This window comes from Chrysochloris asiatica, unplaced genomic scaffold (genome assembly GCF_000296735.1).
Source record: "Chrysochloris asiatica unplaced genomic scaffold, ChrAsi1.0 scaffold00061, whole genome shotgun sequence".
NCBI lineage: Eukaryota > Metazoa > Chordata > Mammalia > Afrosoricida > Chrysochloridae > Chrysochloris > Chrysochloris asiatica.
In genome coordinates this window covers 3403074-3412185 of record NW_006408579.1, presented here as the reverse complement: position 1 = coordinate 3412185, position 9112 = coordinate 3403074, and the positions used below count along the sequence as shown (strand labels likewise).

General features: G+C 41.3%; 1 protein-coding gene across 1 annotated transcript in view; it reads right to left on the bottom strand.

Annotated features, from left to right (window-relative positions):
- Positions 1 to 9112, bottom strand: part of B4GALT4 (UDP-Gal:betaGlcNAc beta 1,4- galactosyltransferase, polypeptide 4) — a 36949-nt gene that overhangs the window by 12897 nt on the left and 14940 nt on the right. Inside the window, exon 4 of the mRNA XM_006864157.1 lies at positions 1907 to 2029. Coding sequence (XP_006864219.1) covers positions 1907 to 2029 — 123 coding nt within the window. The remainder of the gene's footprint in view (positions 1 to 1906; positions 2030 to 9112) is intronic.

Sequence of the window (9112 nt, the reverse complement as noted above, 5' to 3'; positions counted from 1 at the left end):
ATTCAACAGAGCCCTGTTAACCTGGATTGAGACCTGGTTAACCAGCAGTATGATGAAAACTGGGGACTTCTGGGCCCAGGGGTAGGGCCATGGCCCCAGAGGCCTAGAAGGAAGTCTGAAGCATCCAGTTGATATAAAGAGAGGTGCACAAGAACACCCACACTTGCAGATAGATAGTACCCATTTGACCTGGCATCAATGGCTGGATGATCAGAACACGACTAGAGGAAGAAACAAGAGGAGAAAACACACACCAAAACAAAGGAGTAAGCCATTATAAAGTGGATGATCTTTACCTATGCTTGTGGATGCAGTATGACAAAGGAGCAGACAAATCTCTACAGTGAGGATTATTCCCACCCCCTTGGTACACAGGGTTGACAGGGAGGGGGAACTTAGACATTGGCTACCCAAAATGGGGGACTACAAAGGCAAGAAGTGACTGGCTTACAAGCTTTCAACAGGGAACCTAGCCCCAGAGGATACAGGGAAAGGTAGAACCTCCACTGAATTTCCAACCTGTTTGGATGGGGTTAATAAAAGATGAGGGGGGAAAGGACGCCTGTGGTTCAATAGGGAATGATTGCTAGCAGGTCTGATAGTGAGTGTTGTAAAGGTAAATGTAAATGTTTGGTTAACAAAAGGAGAGGAGTGGCTGATTTTTCAGTCTAGGAGTAGAGATCCCTGGAACCATCAAGGGAGAAAACCAAAGTGTGAGGCCAGGTCCAGAGAGGCAGTGACACTAGGGATGGAAGCAGAGATGATGATGTGGACAGAAAGAGCAGCTGGGGACTCAGGCCTCAGGGAAGGAGAGGGGTTGAGTGCTGGCAGCAGGGGCAGGGGGGAGGAGTGTGGAGTATACCCTTTGGGTGTTTGATGATGCATGCAGGGGATTATGATCATGGCAATGAAACAATATACGATAGGATGAATGTAAAGATAATGTTCACCCATGTAAACTAACACATAATTCACAATAAAAACTTAAAAAAAAAAAATTTCCAGAAACTCTCAGCCCAGACATGGGAACAAGACCAGCTCTGGTTTCTTTACATTGAAGTGATGGAAATTTTCTGTTAATTCTGAGCCCCAGTTTAGGGATTTCCTTTCTAAAAAGTAACAGCAGGAAGGAAGTGTGGAAGTGGTCAGCTAACAATCAGCAAGATCCCATGATTACAAATCTGAAGATGTAGCCCCCAAATGCTTAAGTAATTCTTTCTGGGAGGGTAGGGACATTCATAACTGTCCAGCTACAAAATTCAAGTTAGGAGTGACAGGAGTGGGGAAGAAACTGAATAAGGAGGCCAGACTGATTGATTCTCTTTGAATCCCCAAGAGCAGAAAGTAGTACAAAAGCACCTGAAGGTACTGCCAGTAGCCCATCGGGCCTGAGAGCCAGGCCAGCAGCGGCTCCCACAGCATGCAGGGCTGGCTGAGGCACAAGGAAGTACAGACAGCTCCATGTGTGCTGCTCCTAAAGAAGCTGTTGGCTCTCCCTGCTCTGGACATCGATGTGTGTCAGGGAAGGCATAGGCTTACCAGAGGTCCTTCCAGACATTTTTCTCCAAATGCAGCTTTCCAGACTTTCTGCAATCTGGGTCATTTAATTCACTGGTGAGACCTTGTCTGGGCAAGTAATATCCACTGACAAGTCCACAGAGGCATCAACACTTTTAGACCCTAAACACTCACAAACCAGGAACAGAGCACCCTCCATCATTTCTAAGCTGCCACTATCAAACAGCAACTTGGACCCTGTGGACCTCCCTCCACCTCATACTACACTCTAAGCCTTGAAAATCTGTAGCCTTATGACCTGCTGAACTGGCATCTACAAGAACTATACATAAGCAGAGGTTTCCACGAGAGCAGAACCCTCTGAAGGGGACCTTTCTCTGTTGTTCACCTGAGTCTGAGGTCATCGTCTTCGCCTCCCCATCCCCAGTAGTTGTTAGAGAATCCATTCACCTTGAAAAATTGTTCTCTGGTTAGGGCAGTAACACCCCCAAAGTATCCTTTGTAACGTAACCTGTAGCAAAAGGGGCGAGAAAAGATGAGAATATTAGTAGGAGTCCTTTCATTCTTCATAGGTATTTTGTTGTTGCTGTTAAGTGCCTTGGAGCCAGTTTTGACTCATATGTATTGGGTTTCTGAGGAGCAACTCGTGGGTTTGAACTGCTGACCTTGCAATCCAGTACTTATCCTACAGCACCACACCAGGACTCCTATAGATACTTTCGTTGTTGTTAAGTGCCGTGACTCGGTTCCAACCCATAGCAACCCTGTATAGGGTTTCTGAGGATCGGCTTGGTCACCTTGAAACACTGACCTTGCACTTCAAACTGACTTTGCAGTCCAGCACATTAACCCACAGTGCCACACCAGACACTTTGTTGTTGTTAAGTGCCATTGAGTCAGTTCTGACCCATAGTGACCCTGTATAGGGTTTCCAAGGAGCAGGTGGTAAGCTTGAATTGCCAACCTTGCAGTTCAAACCGACTTTACAGCCCAGTGCATTAACGCACAGAGCCACACCAGGACTCCACTAGATACTTTTGTTGTTGTTAAATGCCTTCAAGTTGATTCTGACCCATAGCGACCCTGTATAGGTTTTCCAAGGAGCAGATGGTGAGCTTGAACCACCGATCTTTGCAGTTCAAGCAACTTTGCAGTCTGACGCATTAGCCCACAGTGCCATACCAGGACTCCTAGATACTTGAGAGGTGTCTTACTCCAATACTGTTATTCTAGGAACACTCTGAAGACCATGCACCTTCAACCTTCATCTCCTGCTGAACATGACTCTCCCAACATCCTTTGTCTTCCCTTTTTTCCTTGCCTTCCTCTTCCTAGTTGTCTGTTCTTCTCTGCTCAGTAAGCAAGGTGCCAACCACCTGCTATTGTTAATATTAGTAACTAAAGATCCTGGTGCGGGCCATAGGATAAGCATTTGACTGCTAACTGCAAGGTCATTGGTTTAAATCCACCATTGTTCAGAAACTGTATAAAGGGTAGCTATGAGTCGGAACAAATTCAACACCACACAATAACAACAACAAAGAGGTCTGTAGAGATTCCTGTAAATGTGCACCACAAATAACAGATTTCATCTCATGGGCAAATCCAATCCACTTGCAATTTTTGCCAATGGTACTGAGTTAATAAGAATTCTGAGGCTCAGTCAAGTTCAGCATGAATGAATATCATGATTAATATACTTTTCTTTTACTTTACCTTTTTCTTGAGAATTCCTGGTAGCACAGTGGCTAAAGTACTTGGCTATTAGCCAAAAGAGTAGTAGTTTGACCCCACCAGCCACTCAGTGAGAGAAAAATGCAGCAGTATGCTTCTGTAAAGATTTACAACCTTAGAAACCCTACAGGGTAGTTCTACTCTACACTATCAGGTTGCTTAGTTGGAATTGATTTGATTACAGTGGAAGTGACTTACAGCTATCAAGTAGAGTCCATGAGTGGTAAAAATCATTAACATGTTCAGCTGCCAAATGAAAGATTGAAGGTTCAAGTCCACCCAGAGGTGACTGGAAAGACCGGCATCTAAACAATCAGTCATTTAAAGCCATATGGATCCCATTTCTACACACGTGGTCTCCATGATTTGAGTTAACAGATGGTGGTACTATCCATCATGTTAAAGACAGTTTGCTCAACATGGTTCCCACTTTCAAAGTGCTTTGTTATTGTTTTTGTTGTTGTTAGGTGCCACTGAGTTGCCACCTAACCCTATACACAACAGAATGAAAGACTGTCCTGAGCCATTTTTACAATCATTGTTACTCTTGAGCCCACTGTTGCTGGTACTGTGCTAATCCATCTCATTGGGGGTCTTCCTCTTTTCACTTACCCTCCACTTTACAAGCATGATGTTCTTCTCCAGGGACTGGTCCCTCTTGATAATATGTTCCAAGTATTGCTGCTGCCACTGTGCCAATCCATCTCAGTGAGGTCTTGTTTTTTTCATTGACCATCCACTTAATCAAGCATGATGTCCTTCTGCAGGGACTACTCCCTCCTGATAAAATGTCTAAATTATGAGAAAGGAAGTCTCACCATCCTAGCTCCCAAGGAGCATTTTGAGTGTACATCTTCCAGCACAGATTTGTTTGTTCCTCTGGTAGCCCACAATACTTATAATATTCTTCTCCAACACCTTAATTCATCAATTCTACATTCTTCCTTATTTATTGTCCAACTTTCACATGCATACGAGGTGACTGAAAATATCAAGGCTTGTGTGAGGTGCACCTTAGTCCTCAAACTGACAACTTTGCTCTTGAACACTTTAAAGAGGTCTTGTACAGCAGATTTGCCTAATGCAATACATTGTTTCACTTCTTGACTGCTGCTTCCATGAGTGTTGATAGTGGATCCAAGAAAAATGAAGTGTTTGACAACTTCAATATTTTCTCCATTTATCATGATGTCATTTATTGATCCAGTGGTGAGGATTTTTGTTTTCTTTGCAGTGAGGTGCAACTCATACTGAAGGCTGTGTTCTTTGATCTTCATCATTAAGTATTTTAAGTTCTCTTGACTTGCAGTAAGCAAAGTTGTATCATCTACATATAGCAAGTTGCTAAAGATTCTTTCCCCAATCATGATGCCACATTCTTCTTCATATAATATAACTTCTCAGACTATTTGCTCAACATATAGATTGAAAAAGTATTGTTAAAGAATATAACCCTAGCACACAATTTCCTGATTTTAAAACAACAGTTTTAAAATCTTGTTCTGTTCTAAAGACCACCTTTTGGTCTATTTACAGGTTCTTCATGAGCACAATTAAAGGTCCTGGAATACTCATTATAGCTTGTCATGATTCACAGTCAAAAGCCTTTGCGCAGTCAATAAAGCACAGATAACATGTTTCTGGTATTCTCTTCTTTCAGCAAAGATCAATCTGGCATCAGCAATGATGTCCCTCAATCCATATCCTTGTCTGAATCTGATGTGAACTTCTGGAGTTTCCTGTCTATGGACTGTTACAGCGGTTTAAATTATATTTAGCAAAACTTGACTTGCATGTGATATTAATGATATTGTCCAATGATTTCTGAATTCCATTGGGTCACTTCTCTTTGGAATGGGCACAAATATGAATCTCTTCCAATCAATTAATTGGCCAGATAAAACTGTCTTCCAAATTTCTTGGCATAGATAAGTGTCTCTAGTACTACATCAGTTTGTTGAAAAATTTAAATTTGTATTCCATCAATTCTCAGAGCCTAGTTCTTTGCCAATGTCTTCAGAAGAAAGGACTTCTTCTTTCAGTATCACTGACTCTTGATAATTACCTCTCAAAATGGTTGAATATCAATCATTTCTTTTGGTCTAGTGATTCTGTGTATTCCTACCATCTTCTTTTGATGCTTTCTGCACCATTTAGTATTTTGCCCATAGAATCTTTCAGTATTGCTACCCAAGATCTAAATTTTTTTGTTCAGTTCTTTTCAGCTTGAGAAATGCTGAGCATGTTCTTCCCTTTTGGTTTTTTAACTCCTGGTCTTTGCACATTACATTATAATACTTGATTCTGTCTTCTCAAGCTGTCCTTTGAAATGATCTGTTCAGCTCTTTTATCTCCTTATTTCTTCCATTTGTTTTAGCATCTCTACACTGGAGAGCAAGTTTCAGAGTCTCTTCTGACATCCATTTTGGTCTTTTCTTTCTTCATTGTCTTCTTTTGCTTTCTTCTTGTATGATGTTCTTCTTGATGTCTTTAGTCTTCGGTCATTAGTGTTCTCATCAAATCTGTTCTTGAGATGGCCTTGACATTCAAGATGGGATATGTTCAGGGTCATATTTTGACTCTCATGAATTTGTTTTCATTTTCTTCAGTTTCAGTCTGAATTTGCAAATGAGCAATTGATGGTCTGTTCCACAGTATGTCCGTATTCTTGTTTGGCCTGGTGATATGGAGCTTTTGCACTATCTCTTCCCACAAATATACTCAATTTCTGTGTATTCAATCTGTTGAGGTCTATGTGTATAGTCATCTCTTATGTTGTTTTAAAAAGGTATTTGCAATGAATAAGTCGTTAGTCTTGAAAAATTCTATCATGCAGTCTCTAGTATCATTTCTATCACCAAGAAATGATACTATTTTTCAATGAAGGTCATATTTTTCAACTACTGATCTTTCCTGTGTGGTTCCAACCTTTGCATTCCAATCACCTGTAATAATCAATACATCTTGATTGCATGTTTAACCAATTTCAGAATGAAGAAGTTGGCTGTTGTTATTGTTAAGTACTGTCAAGTTGATTATGACTTATAGCGACGACCCTAAATAGGGTTTCCAAGGTTTATAAATCTTTGCAGGAAAGCTCCATTTCTTTCCCACAAAAAGACTAGAGAGTTATAACTGGGGACATTGTTATTCACTTATCATATGAAAACACTGCACTCCCTGAAGAAGTTGGTAGAATTCTTCAATGTCATCATCACTGACTCTGGTGGTCAGTGTGTACATTTGAGTAGTAGTGGTATTATTAACTGGTCTTCCTTTTAGGCAAATGGATATTAAACCTATCACAGACAGCATTCAACTTCAAGATCTTTAAATGTTATTTTTGTTGAATACACCACCATGCCTCTTCAATTTGTCATTCCCAGCAATGTCAGATTCAGAATGACCATCACCAGTCCATTTCAGCTCACTAATATCTAGATATCCATCTTTCTGTGTTCCATTTCATTTTTGACAACTTCTAAGTTTCCTAGATTTATACTTTATAAACTCCATGTTGCGATGATTAATGGATGTTTACAGCTGTTTGTCCACATTTTGAGTTATGCCACATTTGTATCATCATGGTCAACTCTACTTTGAGGAGACAGCTCTTCCCCAGTCATATTTCAGTGCCTTCCAGCCTGAGGGGCTCATCTTCTGGCATTACATCTGACAATATTATGGTGCTATTCATAATGTTTCAATATGCAATATTCTGGTGCTATCTGACTGTGTTCCACTGCTATCAAAAGATTTTCAGTGACTAAACATTCAGACGTCATCTGCCTCTCCTTCTTCCTAGTCTGTCTTAGTCTGTAAGCTCAACTGAAACCTGTCCACCATAGGTGACTCTGCTGGTATTTAAAATACCGGTGGCATAGTTTCCAAAATCACAGCAGCACGCAGGCTGCCATAGTATAACAAACTGATACATGAGTAGTAGACAAAGAGCTTACAGTCTAACAAAATTATCAGGATTATTTGGAATGCCATGCAGCCACATTAGGAGGAAGTAGGCCTGGGAGGATTCAAATATGTAGGAAAATGGGGGAGATCCTGGTGACTTGAACTCCATGAAGAAAACATGGGGAAAAGACATGTGTGGGTTGTTTAAGGAGACATGAAGACCTGTTTAACTGGAGTGTGGAGGAAAAAGAAAAGTTAGACAGGAAAGAAAGGTTGGAAAGAAAGGTTAAGGAACTCCCAGTTTCACAGTGACTTTTTTACAGGGCCGAAAGGTCCAAGGGTGGGGAAACATACTTATAAAATAACAAAATAGTCCTTGTAGAAAGCAGCTGGGTACCTGAGGAATTCTTGGCAGCAAAATTTGCAACTGGCTGGTCCACAGAGGTTGATTTTAACCCAGAAACATTTCTTCCTGCCTTTAACAGAGTCTGAGGCACTAGGAAAGATTGCTTTATCATCTTCCCTCTGTGTGTGTATAAAGTAAAAATATTTTTTGCACTTAACACACTGAGGGGAGGGTATTGTGACAAGAAACAGGTGTGCCTAGTCAAGCTCTAAGGCTTATGCACAGTTATATGCTGTTACCAGCAGGAGTCGGCACTTAACTACCTCTAACTACACACACCAGCAACCAAAAGGGATTTTTCTCAAAGAAGCAAAGGAGAAAAGTATGGGGTGGCCAAATTTATTTTATGTACGCATACCTCTCCTTGACCACCAAAAGAAATTAAGGCATATTAAATTATACACAAAACAAAGTAGGAAAAGAGAAACAATTAACTAGGACCAGAGAAAAACTTTATTCAGAACAAAGATGGAAGCTATATGTTATGAACGGGTAAAAGAGGTGAATACTGTTAGATGCTTGGCTATCTTTTGAATCTTGGTTTCTCTTGCCTACCATTGTAAAACAGACACTTGAGGGGGAGCAAAAGGAATAGCCAGAAACATCACAATAGAAAGCTTGTACATCTGTCTTTAGCCTATAACTGACTGGAACACCTTAAAGGGTACTAGAAGTTGCCCAGTTAAAGATGCTTTCTGTGGAGCCTTTGCATTGCATAAGACCATAGGTGGAATCCTGAATCCAGGATCTTCTGAGGTAGAAAATTTCCACTTGAAAGGACAAGTAGACCAGCCTGGAGAGGCTAGAACAACAGAAGAAAGACCGGTAAGAAAATAAAAAACAGTAACAGCAGTCTGATTGACTACTATAAGAACAAGCAAGCTGTTTGCCTGGGAGCCATCAAGGCAAGTGGTCAGGTCCCCTCAGGGCAAACCCCCTTCCAAGACTGAGACTCAACTGAGTGTGGGGGGCTGGGGGAGAGAATACATGAGCAGGCATATGGTCTGGCAGATGACTACATTGGTCACCCATAAGGGGAAGTGGGGGGGAAAAGAGCAATGAAGTTGTGAGCTAAGTCCAACCACTTTCAACAGACTCTTGTGAACCCAGGTTGAAACCTGACTGGCCAGCAGTATGGCAAGACCCGGGGACTCCTGGGTCCATAGGCAGTGACATGGCCACAGAGGGCTACAGCAGAAAGTGAAACATCCAGCTGATATGAAGTGAGGGGAGATGCACAAGAACACCCATACTTGTAAACAGTACCCACGTGACCTAGCTTCAATGGCTGGATGATCAGACCTTGACTAGAAGAAGAAAGAAGAGGAAAAAAAAAGAGTAGCCCGCTACAGTTTGAAGAACGTTATGTATACTTATGGCTATAGTAGCTCAAAAAAGGGAATAAATCTTTACAGTGAGGATCAGTCCCACCCCTTCTGTACACAAGTTGACAGGAATGGGCAACTTAGACATTAGCTACCCATGGGAACAATGAATGATTTAAAATTAAGAAAGGTGTGCAACAAAGTTGTATTCTTTCACCAT